We start from the raw sequence: 21,524 nt of genomic DNA, 5'->3' as shown, positions 1-21,524 counted from the left end.
GGCTATCTCATTCCATTTTAGGTAATTTGCGAGTTAATACCTCCCCCTATACTTGGATTTATTACTCTTATTTTTAACCCCAGGTAGACATTCTCCGATTGTGGGTAACTGGTATATTATAAAATGGGCTACTAACTAGATCTCAAGCCAGTGTGTTTTCAATGTCATAAAGAGCGATTGTATCTAAAAGTTGTGACTTGGAGTCTCTAACGTGAGTATATTAATAACTCTGATGTGTGTTAAAGTTAAAACTTCCAAACTCTCTCAAATATTTAGATTGTTTTATATAATGTATAGCTGGTTAGGTCTGCGCTGGATGTAGCAAAATATGTAGGTCACAGCCGGGGCTTGGTATCTACCGGAAATACTGCATTTCTCATTAATCTCCGGACACGAAGACAAGCTTTATTATTATTATTTCTGTATATAATAAATAGATTTCTTTGTAAATAAAGAGAGTCTGTGAATGAAGTTAATCAAGGCCTCGCGTCCAACAAGTGCAATGAAATCAAGGTTATTTTATAACTTATAAATACAAACAATTGCTGCGTTCAGTCAAAGGAAAAGTAATTACAGTTTTTAGCGTCGACATTTACACCTTCATCTAGATTTTTGTTGTTAACTAGACTCTGGATCAGAAAGCCAATCTGGCAATAAGCCGGCCATTTATAAAGCCGACCGTTAATGTTGAGAGTACGTAAAAGAAATGTGTTTAAATAAACCTAGATCTAGTTGTTGTTTATTTTGCACTTTGAAGGTGGTAGCTACACTGCTTCATTCATACTACCAGAAACTTTTCATCATCGAGAAAAGATACTAATTACCTCCCCAACCAGAAACCCCATTAGTAAATTACTTTTTAATAATAACTTATCCAAATTACTTTAATTAGTTTGCACTCCTTGAGCACTGGTGTTCTATATAACTAGTGTTTTACATATAAATTTGTCCATCGTGGTTTGGTGATCACCAGTTTTGTCATTCAGGGGGCTGAGAGCTTTGCAGTTACACTGGGGTTTTGTGCCTTAGATGAGAAATATGTGAGCCCGGAATGTTCGGCTGTACACTGGGCAGGTTATTGCAGCTGGACCTAGTGTCATTGGCCTTGCTTTTCTTCTCTGGCCGTTTTCTTCTGCCAGCGCTGTTCTCTTGTCCTCAGCAATTTGAGCACCAGTTTTCACAGCCTGATGCCATGATGCTCTATCATGTGATTCCATCTTCCAGGTTATTGCAGCTGGAGCTAGTGTCATTGGCCTTGCTTTTCTTCTCTGGCCGTTTTCTTCTGCTAGCGCTGTTCTCTTGTCCTCGGCAATTTGAGCACCAGTTTTCACAGCCTGATGCCATGATGCTCTGTCATGTGATTCCATCTTCCAGGTTATTTCAGCTGGAGCTAGTGTCAGTTGCCTTGCTTTTCTTCTCTGGCGCTTTTCTTCTGCCAGCGCTGTTCTCTTGTCCTCGGCAATTTGAGCACCAGTTTTCACAGCCTGATGCCATGATGCTCTGTCATGTGATTCCATCTTCCAGGTTATTTCAGCTGGAGCTAGTGTCAGTTGCCTTGCTTTTTCTTCTCTGGCCGTTTTCTTCTGCTAGCGCTGTTCTCTTGTCCTCGGCAATTTGAGCACCAGTTTTCACAGCCTGATGCCATGATGCTCTGTCATGTGATTCCATCTTCCAGGTTATTTCAGCTGGAGCTAGTGTCAGTTGCCTTGCTTTTTTTCTCTGGCGCTTTTCTTCTGCCAGCGCTGTTCTCTTGTCCTCGGCAATTTGAGCACCAGTTTTCACAGCCTGATGCCATGATGCTCTGTCATGTGATTCCATCTTCCAGGTTATTTCAGCTGGAGCTAGTGTCAGTTGCCTTGCTTTTTTTCTCTGGCGCTTTTCTTCTGCCAGCGCTGTTCTCTTGTCCTCGGCAATTTGAGCACCAGTTTTCACAGCCTGATGCCATGATGCTCTGTCATGTGATTCCATCTTCCAGGTTATTTCAGCTGGAGCTAGTGTCAGTTGCCTTGCTTTTTTTCTCTGGCGCTTTTCTTCTGCCAGCGCTGTTCTCTTGTCCTCGGCAATTTGAGCACCAGTTTTCACAGCCTGATGCCATGATGCTCTGTCATGTGATTCCATCTTCCAGGTTATTTCAGCTGGAGCTAGTGTCAGTTGCCTTGCTTTTTTTCTCTGGCGCTTTTCTTCTGCCAGCGCTGTTCTCTTGTCCTCGGCAATTTGAGCACCAGTTTTCACAGCCTGATGCCATGATGCTCTGTCATGTGATTCCATCTTCCAGGTTATTTCAGCTGGAGCTAGTGTCAGTTGCCTTGCTTTTTTTCTCTGGTGCTTTTCTTCTGCCAGCGCTGTTCTCTTGTCCTCGGCAATTTGAGCACCAGTTTTCACAGCGCTTAGCCATGATGCTCTATCATGTGATTCCATCTTCCAGGTTATTTCAGCTGGAGCTAGTGTCATTGGCCTTGCTTTTCTTCTCTGGTTTTTTTCTTCTGCTAGCGCTGTTCTCTTTTCCTCAGCAATTTGAGCACCAGTTTTCACAGCGCTTAGTCATGATGCTCTATCATGTGATTCCATCTTCCAGGTGGCGGAGTCCATGCTGGAAGTTTTCAGAGACCACTGTTACCTAATAAATAGATATAGCTGTAAAACATTAGTTCTGTTACTGTTCCATCAGTGAGATATATTAGTGTATGTTTATATGAAATCTTATAAGTAAATTTAGCGTTTCCTAAAGATAGCTCTCAAAAAGGGTTAATATGTTTTTAGCTATTATTACATAAGAAATAATTTCATTTAATTAATAGATGCTTTCCTTTTATTCTGATAGATAATCATATTTCTAAACACCAGAGATGTTTACACTGATCATAGTCGGTTCCACTATTGCCCTATCAGTGGCGGCTCTATACAAGTACATGACTGCCAACCAAGGCGTATTTAAAAAGTTAGGAATCGATCATCCGCCAACTTCCTGGTTTTTCGGAAACGCTGGTCTGGCCTTCCAGCATGGGAATTTCGATCTACAAAAACTGATGTATAAGCAATACAAAGATCACAAGGTAAACATGAACTTAAACGTGTCCAGTGATAACATTTTAATATTTTTCTTATTGTATATATGATGGTTGGGGAATGACATTTCAGTTACGAGTTTGTTAATTATGAGTTTCATCCTTGCGTCTACATTTCTTTTAGATCAATATTGCTTACACGACAGTGGTGAATCCGGTCGCCAATTTTTTTTCCTAGTGAATATTTTTAATAATCGGAGGCGCTGTGGCTGAGTGGTAAAGCGCTTGGCTTCCCAACTGAGGGTTCTGGGTTCGAATCCTGGTGAAGAGCGGGGATTTTTAATTTCGGGATTTTATGGTGCCTCTAAGCCCACTCAGCTCTAATGCGTACTTGACATTAGTTGTGGAAAAGTTAAGCGGTTGGTCATTGTGCTGGCCACATGACACTCTTGTTAACCGTAGGCAACAGAAATAGATGACCTTTACATCATCTGCCCCATAGATCACAAGATCTGAAAGAGGAACTTTACTTTTTTTTATAATCTCTATTTTTTACTAGTCTTAGTTTTAGTTTATATCCTTGTCATGAAGAAAAGGCAAAAATTAGAAGCTGGTCAAAGTGCACAATGAAAAAATGTGGAATGGTGTGAATGCGAATTTACAAAAAAAAAACAAAGAAAAAAAGATAAAATATGAAGTCGACATATTATTTGGACAGAAAGTGAGAATTCTTTTTTGTTTTTACATTTTGTCAGTTGTCTGTTGTTTTTGTTTTCAATGAAATGCACACGTTCTTTGGTCTATTTAGATGTCTGTTAGTCTGTGGGTAAAAGAGGTTGTCAAGTTTCAGTCTTTGAACGACTGTAATTCATTTAGTAGACAAAGTAGATCAAAGATTTGGGCCCTGAATGTAATGAGATTAACACGAGATTGTGTTGTTATTTTTGTTTATCACTGACTAATTTTTCTTTGTAAGCGAATAGTCAATAATAGTGCTAAGTTAAAGCTGTGCTTAAGATGTATTTTCTATTCATAATCTCTTCAAGGTTTATGGATGGTACGACATGAGAAGGCCAGTGATGGTCATCAAGGACTTGGACATGGCCAAAGACATCTTCATCAAAAACTTCAACAACTTCGTGGATCGCTACCAAATCTTCGACGCTGACCCACCTTTCAAAGACAATTTACTCAGTTTGTCAGGCAACCACTGGAAACACGTCCGTGGGGCCATCAGCCCAGTTTTCAGTGCCTCTAAAATAAAGAAAATGTCTGGGCACATTGAGCGCAACAGCAAAATTTTGTTGGAAAATTTGAGACAATGTCAAGAAACTGGTCAAGAAGTTGAGCTCAAAGACATCTGTTCCAACTTCGCTCTTGACGTCATTGCCAGCACTGGGTTCGGCTTGGAGATTAACACTCAGAGAGATCCCAAGAATAAATTCGCCATTGAAGCCAAAAAAGTCATGAACCCAAACGCGGCTATAATTACTTTAATCTATTTCTTCCCAGTGGTGAAGACTTTGTTGACAGCATTAGAAATACCCGTGCTGTCTCAGAGATCTTTAGAGTACTTTGCTGAATTGATAGATCAGGTGATTGAAGACAGAAAAAAGGAAGAGCGAATGGGCACTGTCAATGACTTTGTAGATCTTGTTATGAGAGCAGAAGCCGAGTCTGAACAACCAGGTGTGAAAAAATTGACACGATCTGAAATTCACGTAAGTCTAAATATAAATTGGTAACTTTCGTCTGTTTTAAGAGTTGCAAGTTCCTTCAGAATTGAAGATTATTAGATCCTTGATCAAAACTACCGCAGTACGGCGAAGGGTGACGGCGGGCAGAGCCCGAACTCGGTACTATTGAGACAACAGCCCAAAGCGCATACCACACGACCAGGCAGCCATCCTGCGATGAGAAATTTCTCTAAAACAAACTCAGACTAAACTTTTTATTTCTTGGTGATAGTTAAACTTATGTAATTATGTGATTTCTAAAGAATAATTTAGCGTTGTATAAGGCTGGATGTTCGGTTTTAATATTTCACGGACAGATTTTTTAAAAGTTCGTATGCTTGAACTTTTTTTTTAATTTGAGAATGTCACTTTCCAATTTTATGTACGAACATATTGTTAGGTGTTAAATGCCCTGGAACACTCTAAAGAAGATATTGGCTTTTTCAAATAATGTTTTTGTTTTCTTTTTTCTATGACCTTTACGCATAAAACATCAGAAGAATTAAGAGTAGGTCTACCTTGTTTATAGCTCACTTTCAGCTGCAGCCTGTCCATTTTGAAAAAAAAAAAGTATTTAATGTTTCAGTGTCAACTGCTAACGTGAATGTTGTAAGTTTAAACGCTTTAACTTTTAGTTTGTTACCTTCTCCTGACTACCAGTTGAAATGAAGTTACTTCTCTTGCGGTTAAATGTATTCATAAAAAATGTCGAACGAATTCAAATCCATAATCTTATGGCTTCATGTTAAGACCTCAATATCTAGAGTAAACAAAAATACTGCAATGTACTTTTGCATAATTATTATAATTGTTTTTCAATACATGTCTTATGCATGTAATAAAAATAGTCAAAGCCTAAGTAGGCTAATATATTTTATTAATTTTAAAAATAAATGTGCGTTAGCATTTTGTTTATTCATACTAAATGCAACCAATATTTAAACAACATAGAAAAAGTATTAGAGATTTTCATACAAACAGCTTTTGATGTTAACCAGAGATCTCATATGCACAAAAGAAGTATTTCTGAATTTTCTATTCGGGATACACTAAAGGTTGTCTAGCATGGTTTTGCCTACTTCTCAAAATCTTCTGTATTGAAGTTTGAGATAAAATTATAACGGAATATAGAAAAGTCTGAAAATCATTTAACATTTGGTACAATATTTCTCAATTATTTTTAATGTAAGTATCTGATCAATCAATAATTAAATATCTAAAAATATTACTGATGTTTGTATACATTCTATCCCCAGGGACAAGCTTTAGCCTTTATACTGGCAGGGTTTGAAACAGTGTCAACTGTGTTGTCCTTCACCTTGTTCTATCTGGCCTTGAACCCAGAATGTTGTCAAAAAGCTCAGGAAGAGGTGGACGACAAATGTGGCGAACAATTTCCTGATTACGACGAGGTCCAGTCACTGACCTACATCGATATGTGCATTAACGAGTCAATGCGATTGGCGCCGCCCGGCTTCTTCAACACCCGGATATGTGTCGAGGATACGGTGATACACGGGATACAAATCCCTAAGGATATGGTCGTAGGCGTGCCGGTGTACGCCATTCACCACGATCCGGAAATTTATCCGGAACCTGAGAAGTTTGATCCAGAACGCTTCAACTCTGAGAACAAGGCGTCCCGGCATCCAATGGCTCACCTTCCATTTGGACACGGTCCACGCAGCTGCATTGGAATGAGACTGGCACTTTTAGAGTTAAAGATGGTCTTGGTGACCATACTACAGCAACTGACCCCTGTCCCGTGTAGTAAATCGGTTTTTCCAATTCAGATCAGTAAAATGCACCTAAAAGCTACCAATGGATTGTGGGTAAAATTTATACGAAGGCGATAAATAACCACACAGCATTATTAATATTTAATCTTTTTTTTAATTCTTCATTCAAATGTTTGTACTCTCAGAACGGAATAAATCAATAAGTCAAGAATATAGCTATTAAATAAAGGCTGTATATTTAGTAAAGAGATCAATCATTTATATCACTGAACACAGGTCACATAAAACAAGGACTAATGAATAATATTGAATGGGATTAGAACATGGATCAACAATGTAAAGAACAACTTTAAAGAAATATAGAGATGATTTAGTTAAATCAAGTGCCCAGACCTTGCGATCTATAGGGAAGATGATGGTAAGGTTTCTTTGGCCAACGGTTAACGAGCAGGGTGTTATGTGGCCAGCTCAACGACCGACCGCATTTAATTTCCCAAACTTTAGTCAGTTACCCATTAGAGTTTGGTGGACTCAGGGACGTTCTAAAAATCCCGAAATTCAAAATCCAAGTCTTCACAGAGATTCAAACTACTCTACCACCGCTTTAAATGTTGGAGTAGATATTGTGCATACATGTGTTTCTTTTGCAGGGAACCATTTTTATTTTATTTTTTTTTTGTAACATACATTCCTCAATTTTATGGCTTTCATTTCTAAATAATTCTTCTGCTATGCTTAAAAATTCTACAATTATCTGTGTACATTATCACTTTCCTATAATAAAACATTTTTTTCCAAAATTTAACAATTTAAATTGTGTTATAAGATTGAATTTGTGTATAATCTTATTTCAGCAGTTAACTAGTTAACATATTATTAACTAGTACTTAGGCTGACAGATTAGTGACTATAATTAGCAGATAGACTGAATAATAAGTAAAGAGCTCGCAGTCTCTCAGATATTTGTATTTGATATTAAGTACAAGCAAATAGACGAAGAGATCACTTGATTTCAGAGAACTGGCTTGCAGATAATGACCTAGGTGACAGACTGACCATCAGATAGCTGGTGTGGTGTGGGCTCACAGCGGTTTGTGACAGACCATCAGATAGCTGGTGTGGTGTGGGCTTACAGCGGTTTGTGACAGACCATCAGATAGCTGGTGTGGTGTGGGCTCACAGCGGTTTGTGACAGACAGACTGACCATCAGATAGCTGGCGTGGTGTGGCATTAAACTCTGAACATGATCGTCCTGTGAACAATTTAACTCTTTCTCTCCAGACTTATTTTCCACGTTCCCCATAGTATTATTCATTTTGCTCATTTGTATTTCACAATCCTGTTCTGGTTAAACTTCAATAACTTTTTTTGTTTGTTATAAGTAAATGTTATATTTTAGTATAGAATTATGCATTCTCTTTTTACACAACACAAATTCAAGTTTATAAATCCAAAAATCCATTCAGTTTAATGGGTTAAAATCAACGATGGCATCGTCAGTTAGAAGAGAAAGAGTTAAAGTATATATTCATTTTTTTCAACTCATTGTTTTGACTACATAGAATCTAATAGATACAAACTTTTTAGATTCATTTCGATTTTCGCTATTTCATATGAATTTAGTCTTTGTTTCTCTTCAATGATGACTTAAAAATTTAAAGTCAAAATTAAAAGAAACAAAACAGATTTATGAAGTGAATAGTTTTCGATGAAACGCCCAGAAACACACACCCACCCCCACCCCACCAAAAAAAAAAACAGGTCTTCTAAACAAACTGCATTGTTTTCACGATCAGCTGCAAGATTATTTGTAAGTTTCACCTTGTCAATAAAATCTGTTTTAACGTTATTTACAGAGCCATTTTTACAACACTTCTATCAACTCACTGTGTCTGCTACAAAGTTTGTTAACGTTATTTCTCCCACTTCCCATTCTCGGTTCAAGTTTAAACTTTGCGCAACTATTCATTGGTTCCTGACAAAACATGAATCACTAACAAAAAATTAATTTATTAAATAATTAAATAGTTGTACTTAATTATTTTTGTTTGATATTTTGTTGTTTTTTTTTTTAAGTATTTTTTTATGATTATCTTGTTGTTAAAAGAGTGGATAGAGTACACTTTCAGCTCATATCGTTGGCAATAGGAAAACTGAACAACTGAAAGTTGCAATTTCTGAAGAGAGATATTTGACTTGGTCCGTGTGACTGTAGAGCTACATAAATACTTACCTAGTTAGGTTTGTGATACAGAAAAAAATGGTTACAAGAAAATACTTAAAGTTGCACTTTTTGTAATTAATCGTGTGTAGCGAAGGAAAGAGAAACGGGTAAACAGTGAAAGAGTCAGATAGAGAGAGAGAGGGAGAGAGAGAGAGATAGATAAAGAGAGAGAGAGAGATAGATGTTATTTTCGTATGCTTAAAAAAATCAAAATAAACTTTTCTAAAAGAAAAACAGTGTCAGATTTGTTGCTTTGCTACGAATGATGTAAGTGTAATCCTAAATGAGTGTGCGCGCTTATGTGATTGTATTGTATTATTATTATTATTATTAAATTTTAATTTTTTGTTTAGCTGGGTTGTTTTTTTTTTGTTTATTATAGTTTCAATACCGTTGTTACCCCCGCCCACACACACACATTTTCCCGGTTGCAGTAATTACATGAATTTACTATCGGTTTCTTTTTCTTCTTCCTCTAGCGTCCTGGACCGTGACCTCCGCCTGGACCATACTTTGTTCTATTACAATCAGTTGAGATGTGTGACTGGGAGACAAAATCTAGGGAACTCGGATTCGACTCCCGACTCGCGACATGAGTTGTGTTTTGCACAGCCTTAAGGCAACAAGAAAACTTTCTCCCCAATCCCCCCCAACTTTTTAGTCAACTTTTGTCCATCCTTACGACTCTGTATAGATGCATGAAACAATATTTTATCCGAGAGTAGTTAAGTGTTCATTTTTGGATGACTAGTAGAAATCAAATAACTTCAGAGTTGAATCCAATGTAACATGGCCTAGAAAGTTGACCAAAGTACGATGAATCTAGAGATTAACATAAAATATAGAACTAAGGCCCTTACGTCATATTTCTGGCGCTATCATAGCAAGTGTGTCAGTAAAGTACATCTAGTATCTTTCTTTTAAAAGCAGGGGCGGACTGGATATACAGGCATTGGAGCTAATACCCGGGAGCCGATGGACCGACCTCGAAAGCGTCGCTTTTAGATTGCAGTAAAGCCCTTAATACACTAAATATTTTACAATTTTCTCTATTTTAATATGAGCCCTCGTAGCACAATGATTGTCCCTCGTATTCTTAAAAATCTTTTTAGATTTTACAGGGTAATACTCCACCCTGCCTTAATGTCTTAGGACTTTAAGTCAATTTAGGGTTACCCGTCATACAGCAATTGGAGGACTATTTGGGAGGGGGGGGTCCTCTCCCAAACACATTTCCCGTAATAATGTAACAGTTTACATATGCATACAGTGCTTCCGCTGAGCTTCTGCTTGTTTCTAATATCTATATACAGTGAAGTCCAGAAAAAAAAAAGAATTAACTAAAAAAAAAAAAGTTTCAAAAGTTTATTTCATTTGGTTTTAAATTTCATTTTCAACGATAGGTGGTAGTCATTTAGCCTAAATACGTTTATTATTTTTTATTGTACAAGGTTTTATTAAGCTTATGTCTTTTTTTTTGGAGGCGAGGTGGCTGAGCGGTAAAATGCTTGGCTTCCGAACCGGTGGTCCCGGGTTCGAATCCTTGTGAAGACTGGGATATTTCATTTCGGGATCTTTGAGCGCCTCTGAGTCCACCCAGCCCTAATGGGTACCTGACATTAGTTGGTCAAAGTAAAGGCGGTTGGTCGTGGTGCTGGCCACATGACACCCTCGTAAACCGTAGGCCACAGTGACAGATGACATTTACATCTTCTGCCCTATAGACCACAGGGTCTGAAAGGGGAACTTTACTTTATGTCTTTATTATAATACAGTAATTTCGTAGTTAGGCCAACATCAATGTCTTACAAGGGACATCAGAACAAAGTGACCACGACTTCCGAGGACGCAGTCGTCATAACTGAATGTTCCATAATATGTTGTTCCATACATAATATGTGCTTGACGGGAGCTAACGGTTCTAATTGTAGAGCAATTACTGTTAAGTCCAACTGCGATTTTCCTTAGAGTTGGTTACATTAATTTGTTTTTAAATATACATAATGCACGCAATTAAAACCAGAATTATAGTTTTTAAACTATGTTCATTTTTTTATTAATCAGTAGAAGATTACATTGTCATAAACAGACAAGACAAAACAGTAAGTTCCATGTTTTCACAACATTTAACATTGTACAAGAATAGTTTGAACTAAACAATGATTGGGTTGTCTATTGACATATGATGTACAAATTCATAATAGGAGTGATACAGGATCCAAAACCAAAAGAAGGCACTCAGAGCTTCCCCGAAATAATGCCAACCTTTAGGTTCACTAGAAACATGACGTCGATAAAGGACTGCTCCAGCATTTCTGTTACTGGTTTTCTGCACAGATGATAGTGATAGAGACTTATTATTTTGTCGGCAAACTGTAGCTGCTATTGGTCGCAATCGACTTAACAAATAGATCATTTTCACACTATGAAGTTCTAATTCTAGCTAGATAAAATGTGTGTGTGTTTGTGTGTCGTGTGTTTGTTTGTTTTGCAAGTTTTGAATGTCCCTAGGGAAGTAGAGCTCTACATCCTAGCCCAAACATCCCGCAGGACGACGGGGGGATGGCGGTGGGCAGAGTTTGAACTAGGGACCATCGAGTTGACAGTTTAGAGTACATACCACATCACCGGGCAGCCATCTTGTATCAGAATTGTGTGGGGCATTGTTGATACTAATATGTGTAGGGGCGTGCGCAGTACGCTGAATGATAAAATGTGACAGTTAAAACCAGTGGCGTAGCTAGGGTGGGGGAGGAGGGGGGAGAATTAGAAAATCCCTCTGGGGCCCCACTTGAGGAGGGCCCCCAAATGAGTGGGTTTTTTATATTAAAAATTAAATATTAAGCTAAATGCAGGGGCCCCCAAAGACGTCAAGACCCGGGCCCCCCAAACGATGGAAAATTCCTAGCTACGCCCCTGGTGAAAACTTGTATGTGTTTTTATACATTAGGTTTTCAGAGTAGGTCAATACTACAGTATCTGTTATATATTAGTATGTACCAAAATGTACCGTAATTGAACTGCGGCTTCAAAAAAACGCAAATCACTCGCAAAGTTTACACTCACAATAAGCTGAGTCTTCAAAATTAGTTTACAATGGACCTCATTCACCAATCGTAAACAAACAACATTTAGCCATGTGATTCTATATATCTTCTATACAAATTATGAAATCCATAGTGGCTGTCGCGTGATACGTATTTTTCAATGTTTTATCAATATTATGACGTGGCTAAATGTGTTTATTTACGATAGGTGAATGAGGTCCATTAGTAAATAATCTTTTTCCCGAAACCTGAACTTTTATAAATATTACAGAAAAAAAAAACGTTCTTAAAACAATCGAATCTGTCAGCTAAACTCTAACAAGTACACGTGTTCAACTTCCTTTTGTAAAAATCAATTTTCAGAATTTACAGCCGCACCATGACCTACTTTCCCGATGACAGTTTAGCAGTAAAAAAAATGTTACACCACACATCGCAATGACAAGGATATATCGACTGCCACTAGTGCACGCTCCAATCACAAATCTCAGCACAGAAGCAGACGAGACGACATTTCTGCAGAGGGTAAGTTTTTGGATCTCAATGTTTTGTTTCGCAAACGTTGCTAAATTTTGTAATCTCTTTGTTTTGATTGGGCTTTGAACGCATGTCCTTTAAGTAGGTCACGTTCTAGTTAGTCCGATATGTTTTATACCTATAAAACATTTTAAAGCTCCACTTAATGAGCGTTAGAGTAAATACGTCATTGTTTTTTATACAGAAAGTTCAAGATTTTCGTTAATGTATATATACTATATAGAACAATAAGAACGAATGTCAAATAGGTATGTTATATTTCCTATATTGTTTTTAACTTATTAAAATTGGCTTCTGCTAATGCAGTGATGCTCAAACTACGACCAGCGGGTCATATCCAGCCCCTGCCGTGGTGCTGTCCGGCGGTCCATCAGGACATCCTCCTACAGTGCATCATAAAGCCCCAGAGGGTTAGACGATTTTTTTTTCGTTGTAAAACGACCCTTGGTGGCTAGGTGGATGAGTGGTAAAGTGCTTTTCTTCCTAACCGGGAAGTCTCGAGTTCGAATCTTGTTAACCGTCGAACAAACACAAATATTTAGCTTTACATCTCCTATCTTTCATAGATCACTAGATGTATGCCTCTCTAATCTCTCTCCCTAGACTTTCGTTGTAAATGTGCTGTGACAGTTCCCCCCCCCCCACATTTCCGGTAAACAGCTGTAGGATCTCAAGAGAGAGGCCGGTCCATTCTTTTATGTTGTCCAGCCAGTGTTTCTTTAAACGACCCTTTCTTCGTACTCCCTCCACTATGCCTTGAAGTATGACTATTGAGATTGAGTCAATATGACCAAGATCAGCTCAGCTCCGTCTCTTCACATTATAGAGTTCTACCTTTTTATCCAGCTAGTGTGTGTTTGGTAAAAGTACAATTTTACAATTTACGTTTTTTTAAACGGCTCTTTAACCCTTCAAACGCGTTGGTAGTTTAGCCTCTAAACATCAAAATTGTAATTCCATTTTTTTTTGCACTCATTGTAAAACAGCTCAGCAGTTTAAGGGTTAAACACGTTCAAAATGTTGATGTCACCTCAAGGCTGAAAAGGTTTGGTGACAATGTGTTATATTAAACCATTTTGTGTCTTTAAACAAAAATCATTAAAATTTCATTTCAGAAATCTAGATCTGTATTCTTCATAGCATCGCCATGTTGACTTTGGTTTTAGTAGGTGGTACTGTGGTCCTTTGCGCTGTTGCCTTTGTCAGGTACATGACTGCCAATCATGGCGTGCTGAGAAAGATGGGCATTGAACATCCGGCAACTTCTTGGTTTCTGGGAAACTTTGACCAGGCTTTTAAATATGGAGTCTTTGAGATGCAGAGAGTTTTTTACAACAAATATAAGGACAAGAAAGTGAGTATCTTGAGTAGTGGTTGGCTTTGGTAGTTGTGAAAACGTAATCTTTGCAACAGCTTTGTGAGGTCTTCTGAAAGTTTTCAGTTTTGTTTTTAAAGGAGACATAATGCACGCAATCAAAACAAGATTTAATAAGCAGTTTGTGTTGATCTGCAGCTACCAGGGCCGACTTTATGAATTGCGGGCCCAATTAAATGAATGGTTGCTAGGCCCCTCTTCAAATAATTTTTTACAATAACAACTATGACTATTCATTAGATCATTATATCATCATTTATTATACAACATGCATAGGAAGCAACTCAAAAGCAATAGGCGTCAGTGGGTTAATTAAAGTTACGCCTATCGTACGATACACTAAATATGTTAACCCTTTAAGTCCTACATCTTTAAAAGACTGACAAAAGCCAAGATTGATAGTGATATGCTAAATGTAAATTGCAGGGCCACTGCCAGGGCAGGGCACAATTTGGAACAATCGGTCAAATAGGCATAAGGCCTGCCCTGGTAGCTAGAGTGTGCAATACTTTACTGTTCAATGACTGACCCTCATGGGCCGTTGACGAGTTTATGTAAATACAAACTCCCTTTATCATTTTGCAGGTACAATATATAGTGTGTGGAATAATGTTCTAATGCTGATATATTTATATGATGATGGATGAAAAGGTGTTAGTAGATGAATGTTGGGAACAGTGGCGTAGCTAGGGAGGGGTAGGGGGTCCAAATTTAAGAATCCTTCCCCGGGACCACCTAAAGGGGGAGGGCCCAAATGAGTGTCCGAAATTTGTTTTTACATTAAATATTACTCCTTTATCTCAAATGCATGGGCCTCTAAAAATGTCAAGCCCCCCCGGCCCCTTCCCCTCCTTATCCCTAACTACATTACTGGTTGGGAAAGGCGTGTATGTTAGTAGAACATATTGTTACAAATGAACAGTGATAGGTAGAGGTCAACGTATGACCCCGGCGAGATGACACAGCAGCTAGTGTTCCCTGGAATCTACATGTACAAACAAAGACAGGATGTGACGTGTCCTCACGTGTTGTTCCAGGGGACGAATAGATCTAAGTAGAGGGACAGTTACTAATGAACAGTGACAGATAAAGGTCACTACGTGTGACCCCGACTTGATGACACTGCAGCGAGTGTTTTCTGGAATCTACGTGTATAAATAAAGACAGGATGTGACGTTTCCTCACGTGTTATTTCAGAGAATACTAGCCGTGTTTGTGCAACTTTGGACAAGCGATTAGGGACTCTATATAAGCCAGAGAGTTAATGTGAAAGTCAGTCGTATGGAGTCGTGAGTGAGCCGTTACAGTCGATACAGACTATGTAAGACGTGTGCGGCTCTGTGGAAGAGAAATGTGTACGACTCGGTGCAAGTTAACTAGGGTAGAGTTAACTTGAGTGGACTACTGTCGTTAAAGTCTATATAGCGAACTACAGTGGACTTGAGCTGTTACAGTCGATACAGTCGATGTAAGACGTGTGCGGCTCTGATTCGGTAGACTTGAGTACGACTTGGTTCAGCTTTGGGAGACCTGGAGCGACACTGGGAAGTGTGTCGTTGGTCTGTTCTGTGGAATACGGCTCGAGGAAAGTTGAGAAGAGAGGAATTGCAACGAAGTGAAGAGATGAATTGCAACGAAGTATAGCTAACTGTAAACTGACAGATATTGTACAGTCTTCTACGCTACATGTTACAGTAACGAATTGTTAGGGTTAATAGTCATTAAAGTTATATGATACCGAAAGTTTAGTCGTCAAGTTCTTTGCTGTGTTTTTATTTGTGTGCCAACTAATACATCTAGCCAGAAGATTCAGAAATACGTAACAATTGGTGTCAGAAGTGGGATCTTTCTGGCTAGAATGTGCTCCATCAAACTTCTTAATGAACTTGACATGAAAGAACTTAGACAAGAGCTTCGAGAAAGAGGTCTACAGCTTAACGGAAATAAGGAAACGCTAACAGCACGTCTCAGACAAGCCCTGTTGGAGGAAGATGAGAATCCGGACACTTGCCAATTTGAAATCAAACCTAATATGACTGAGCTCCTGAGAACTTTGCAATACAAAATGAACTCGGTGAATGAGAGCATCAAGGAGATAGAATCAGAAATCAACACCAGATTTTCTTCAATTAACCAGTTGATCAAAGTCATGAATGAGAATGAACAAATAGTTACCAAGCCCAACAAGACAGAAGAACAAATAAAAGATCAAACTAGAATCATGATTAACGAGCTGCTGAACACCCAACATTATCAGATTGAGTCGACAGATGAAAGAGCTATACCATTGATGAACAGCGAACAATTGTCCAACCAAGAATGTGGCGATACAGACAATTACGATAGGGATGCTGGTGATGGTTGTGCTGTCTGTGACTGTGATGGCAAACCAAATGAATGTGGCCCACAAGAAATGAAAAGAGACGGTAGCTGTTACTATTTCAACGAAAAGCAGAATGAGACCGCTGAAGAAACAATAGAAGAGACCTATAGTTTGACCGAAGCTTTAGCTACAGATAAACCTGATATGAGTACCTCAACCAGCCAAACAGATCAAGACAACGTTGGGTCTGCGTCCAAGCCTGTTGCTGTGGGCCTTAAAGACTTCTGTCTTCTATCTGCCAGTGTCTACGAGAGGAACTCGAAACTTGATTACTGCAACAATGCGTTTGACAAGAACTGTACGTACGTAGCTTTACAAGAAGACTGTGAATGCCAAGAAATACACCAACAAGGTCTGGACCTAACAGAAGCTTGTCCAGCTGTCAAGATCAGCGCAAGAAGTCCTGGTCAATGTCAAGGAAACACAATAGAATCTGATGCTGAAGTTGGACCTTTGCACGTTGAATGTTACCAACCTGCCCCACAGGCGAGTCCTCCAGACTCGGATGAAGGTGATGACGTGTTTGACACCTTGCCTTCAAGTGGACTTGCAGCTCATTCGCAAAGCACCCATCGAAGAATAATGCTGAAACAACTTGTTAGATCAACCGTCTTGATGACTACAGCTATGAAATGCAATGCCTTCCTATGTGCTAAGTGGCTGCCATCAGCATTGATCGACAAGAAAGCAAGACAACGACAACGACATCAACGCAACCAAAGAAATATCAAATTGAGGAGGCGGAGAAAGCGACATATGCAGAGTGCAACGTGGATGGCTCCAACAAGATCAAGATACAAACCCACCCCTTCTCCCACTGATAGACCCCCACCTGCATTTATGAAACTCCATAGCCCATGTTGTTAGAAAACAAGCCCACCACTTCTCCCACTGATAGACCCCCACCTGCACTGATGAAACTCCACAGCCCATGTTTTTAGAAAGATTCTGTCCGGAACCATCAGACCAAAGAAGAAAGCCTTACGAATCAGTTGAAAGTGTGAAGCCACTAATGAATAATCTAAGAACATTCCTCATTAGAATAGGTTTGATGAAGTATAACAGAGGTTTTAGAAAAACGATAATCAAGTCAGAAGCAAGAAGGACAGAAAAGAAGTAGTTTAAGATGTCAGAACTGTAGTGAGTAACCATCTGAGATAGAACTGTACAAATAAAACTGTGCGAGAAGATCAACCCAACAGGCATCGTACAAACCCAAAGTCAGTTGCTGTTGTAAGAAGAACATGTGAATATTGCTGTACTGTAATGAACCTGGTCATCTCTGAAGAAGCTCTGGAAAAAGCCCTAACCCATCTGTAAAAAGATGCTTGAAAATGTAAAACTCAGCCAGTGAAGCACGAACTCGTTAGAATGCTGATGAATTTTCTCGACAAGAGTGCCCAATGTCGTCATCTGAAGGTCGATGTTTCCATACCAAGATTGATGAAAACATTTGTGAGGAACTGCTGAAAAATGAGGATTTGGCTCCCATTCTTCTATGGAAAGAAGATGGACAACTGCCAGATTGAAAGAACATCTCTGAGAAGGGGGAAACCACCAAAGCTTCCTACTTGATCGTCGATCGATTTCATCAGTATCGTGATGAAGTAGAATCTGTTCGGGACGAACAGATCTAAGAAGGGGGCAGTGTTACAAATGAACAGTGATAGGTAGAGGTCAACGTATGACCCCGGCGAGATGACACAGCAGCTAGTGTTCCCTGGAATCTACGTGTATAAATAAAGACAGGATGTGACGTTTCCTCACGTGTTATTTCAGAGAATACTAGCCGTGTTTGTGCAACTTTGGACAAGCGATTAGGGACTCTATATAAGCCAGAGAGTTAATGTGAAAGTCAGTCGTATGGAGTCGTGAGTGAGCCGTTACAGTCGATACAGACTATGTAAGACGTGTGCGGCTCTGTGGAAGAGAAATGTGTACGACTCGGTGCAAGTTAACTAGGGTAGAGTTAACTTGAGTGGACTACTGTCGTTAAAGTCTATATAGCGAACTACAGTGGACTTGAGCTGTTACAGTCGATACAGTCGATGTAAGACGTGTGCGGCTCTGATTCGGTAGACTTGAGTACGACTTGGTTCAGCTTTGGGAGACCTGGAGCGACACTGGGAAGTGTGTCGTTGGTCTGTTCTGTGGAATACGGCTCGAGGAAAGTTGAGAAGAGAGGAATTGCAACGAAGTGAAGAGATGAATTGCAACGAAGTATAGCTAACTGTAAACTGACAGATATTGTACAGTCTTCTACGCTACATGTTACAGTAACGAATTGTTAGGGTTAATAGTCATTAAAGTTATATGATACCGAAAGTTTAGTCGTCAAGTTCTTTGCTGTGTTTTTATTTGTGTGCCAACTAATACATCTAGCCAGAAGATTCAGAAATACGTAACAATATATATATATATTGCCTTACTATTAGCCACCTATACGTGATATTATTTAATTTTATGTTTATTTAATTATTTTAGGTCTATGGTTGGTATGACGCTCGAAGACCTGCGATCGTTGTCAGAGACCTTGACATTGTCAAAGACATTTGTGTCAAAAACTTTAACAGTTTCATTGACCGTCACACACTTTTCGACGCTGAACCTCCTCTGAGAGACAACCTCCTGAATCTCCGAGGTGAACACTGGAGGCGCGTCCGAAACACTCTCAGCCCAACCTTCAGCTCTGGCAGAATAAAAAAAATGATATGCCACATTGAACGCAACTCCAGAATATTGCTGGACAATCTGCAACATCTTCAAGAAACCGGTGAAGATGTTGAGCTGCGAGAGATCAGTTCCTGCTTCACCCTGGACGTCATCGCCAGCACTGGCTTTGGCCTGGAGATTAACACCCTCAAAGATCCCAAGAACAAATTCGCCGTTGAAGCCAAGAAAGTGTTGAACCCTAACCCTCTCTTGTTCACATTGGTTTTGTTTTTCCCGGAGGTCACTACGTTCTTCTCTAAATTCGGCTTGTCTATCATGCCTCAAAAGTCGATGGAGTACTTCGCGAAAGTTGTTGACCAGTTGATTGAAGTGAGAAAGAAGGAAGGTCTAGATGGCACGGTCAACGACTTTTTAGATCTCTTAATGAACGCTGAAACGGAAGAGGGTCAATCAAGTGGCAAAGATCTTACAAGATCAGAAATGCATGTAAGGTTTAAACTAACGTAACCGTCCAATGAGATTTTTTTTTCTATTTGCTAAGTTCATTTCAAAAAATATTTGTTTTTAATCTGCTCCTAAAATTACACAACAATATAGGCCCTATTTGTTTAAAATAATTTGTTGTAATATAGACATTAGTTCTCTTAACATGAGAAAAGTTGTTTTCAAGCCTAATAATTTTAAGGTATACATGATTTATGAACAGTAGACTTCATCATGTACAGATAACAAGGATAATTTGTTTAAACCACCAAATCACTGCCATATATCTCAATACTATGTAAATAAATATGCTAAATTTCAACTTGATCCGAAAATGGGAAGAGGAAGAAAATAAATGTGTACACAACGTAATGAGGGGAATAACTCCACATATACAACTACATGTATCAATACTGACATTTATTTCCCTTTTTCTATACCAAACAAAATAAGGAATTACCAATAATGAATTAACTAATTGGTTATTTTTTTTGCTTGATTCGTGTTTTGCTAGGTACTAAAAATAATTGTGTAAAGTTTCGACTTCATCCGAGAACAGGTGCAGGGGTAATAACGTGTTGAAAAACAAATTGTACCAGACAAAGTGAGTTGATGTAAGCTTTCTACAAATGTACCTTTTCATCTTCTCTACAGGGACAGGCCATCGTTTTTATCCTAGCTGGATACGACACTGTAGCAACGGTGTTATCTTTTACTCTGTTCTTCCTGGCCATGCATCCAGAATGTTGCCAGAAAGCACAGGCAGAGGTGGATGCCAAATGTGGCAAAGAATTCCCCGACTATGACAAAGTGCAAACACTAACGTACCTTGATATGTGCATCAACGAGGCGATTCGACTAGTTCCACCGGGCATCTTCTTGAACAGAAAGTGCGTCCAGGACACGGACATTCAGGGCGTTCATTTCCCAAAAGACATGATCGTCGTCATCCCTGTTTACGCTTTTCACACTGACCCAGATCTCTTTCCGGAACCTGAGAAGTTTGATCCGGAGCGATTTAACCCCGAGAACAAGACGACGAGACATCAATACGCTCACCTGCCTTTTGGTCAGGGTCCACGTAACTGTATAGGCATGAGACTGGCACTCTTAGAGTTAAAAATGGTCATGGCCGCCATACTTCAAAAGTTGACACCCGTTCCTTGTAGCAAGACAGTTTATCCTATCAAACTGAGCAAAATGCAAGCTAAAGCACAGGACGGACTTTGGGTGAAGTTTCAATTAAGAGATGCTAAAACGTAAACATGTTTATAATTTAAGCATTATTTGAACAATGGTAGTCAGTTCTCTTAACGAGTTCGTTTTCAGTTCAGAAGAAATATGAACTAGCTTTATGACAATCTAAGGAAGTCCACAAATGATTTTTACAAATGTATTTTATTTCTACAATAAAAATGTTTTTTTTTTTACAAATCTGTTTTGTTTTAGGAGAGAGAGAGAGAAAGAGAGAGAATGAAAGAGAGAGGGGGACGTAAGAAATAAGAGAGTGTCAGTTTCCTTGCAGCTGATTTGTTATAACACAATATTTTCTTCATTTAAGTCTTTGTAATGTTTTGTTCGTTTTGCATGTTTTGGGTGTTCCTTCAGTTTCTGAAGATATCTACATCCTACCCCAAACCTTCCACAGGACGAAGGGGATGACAGCTGGCAGGATATTAAGCGTGGTTGAGAGGCTAAGTGCGTTTGAACTTCGCTTGGTTTGGCTACCTAGAAGGGGCTCGAGGTTCGACACCCGACTCGGGCAGAGTTGTGTTTGCTGAGCGCCTAAAGGCATCACGGAAAACCAACTCCTAGATACCCCCTCCTCCCACTGGTCCACAAATGAGATTGGACCAAAAGCGCTCTGAGCATGTTATAAGCATGAAAGTAGCGCTATATAAAAGCTATAATAATAAACCCTTCACCATCGAGACGACAGAACGACAGCCCAACGCGCATACTGCACTACCAGCCAGCCCTATATTTAGCTATTTCTATAATATGTCAAGGGAGTTAAAAATAGGAATGTTAAGTGAAGGAAGCAGTACTCAAATTCACCAAGAGACTAAATGTACAGATTATAGCTCCTTTAGGTCAGTAGTAATATAATCATTGACAGTGTGAGTAGAAGTGATAACTGTTGAAAAAAAAAAAACATCATTGTATAGCAGAATAGAGTAAAAAGTAGCTTACATTTTAATTACAAAGCTCATATCAACTCGTCTGTCACTTGCAAAAAATTTGTAAACGTTATTTCTTCCACATCCACTCTCAGGACAAGTGCAATCTTGCACAATAATTTTTTTTTGTCTGACAAAAAA

At 39.0% G+C, this 21,524-nt stretch overlaps 2 protein-coding genes across 2 annotated transcripts; both read left to right on the top strand.

Moving 5' to 3' along the window:
* Nucleotides 1-2: 2 nt before the first annotated feature.
* LOC106053958 (cytochrome P450 3A7-like) lies at nucleotides 3-7,504 on the top strand. The gene is made up of 4 exons (XM_056031125.1): nucleotides 3-211; nucleotides 2,822-3,053; nucleotides 4,052-4,726; nucleotides 5,998-7,504. The coding sequence occupies exons 2-4, from the start codon at nucleotides 2,847-2,849 to the stop codon at nucleotides 6,595-6,597; spliced, it is 1,482 nt and encodes a 493-aa protein (XP_055887100.1). The 5' UTR covers nucleotides 3-211; nucleotides 2,822-2,846; the 3' UTR covers nucleotides 6,598-7,504.
* A 4,663-nt stretch (nucleotides 7,505-12,167) lies between these two features.
* On the top strand, nucleotides 12,168-20,632 carry LOC106073255 (cytochrome P450 3A24-like). The gene is made up of 4 exons (XM_056030835.1): nucleotides 12,168-12,277; nucleotides 13,405-13,643; nucleotides 18,532-19,206; nucleotides 19,858-20,632. Exons 2-4 carry the CDS (start codon nucleotides 13,437-13,439, stop codon nucleotides 20,464-20,466), a joined length of 1,491 nt encoding a protein of 496 aa, XP_055886810.1. The 5' UTR covers nucleotides 12,168-12,277; nucleotides 13,405-13,436; the 3' UTR covers nucleotides 20,467-20,632.
* Nucleotides 20,633-21,524: the final 892 nt, after the last annotated feature.

The sequence above is a fragment of the Biomphalaria glabrata genome, chromosome 5 (genome assembly GCF_947242115.1).
Source record: "Biomphalaria glabrata chromosome 5, xgBioGlab47.1, whole genome shotgun sequence".
In the NCBI taxonomy this organism is placed as follows: domain Eukaryota; kingdom Metazoa; phylum Mollusca; class Gastropoda; family Planorbidae; genus Biomphalaria; species Biomphalaria glabrata.
Note: the sequence above shows the minus strand (reverse complement) of the source record. Positions and strands in the feature narration are given on the sequence as shown.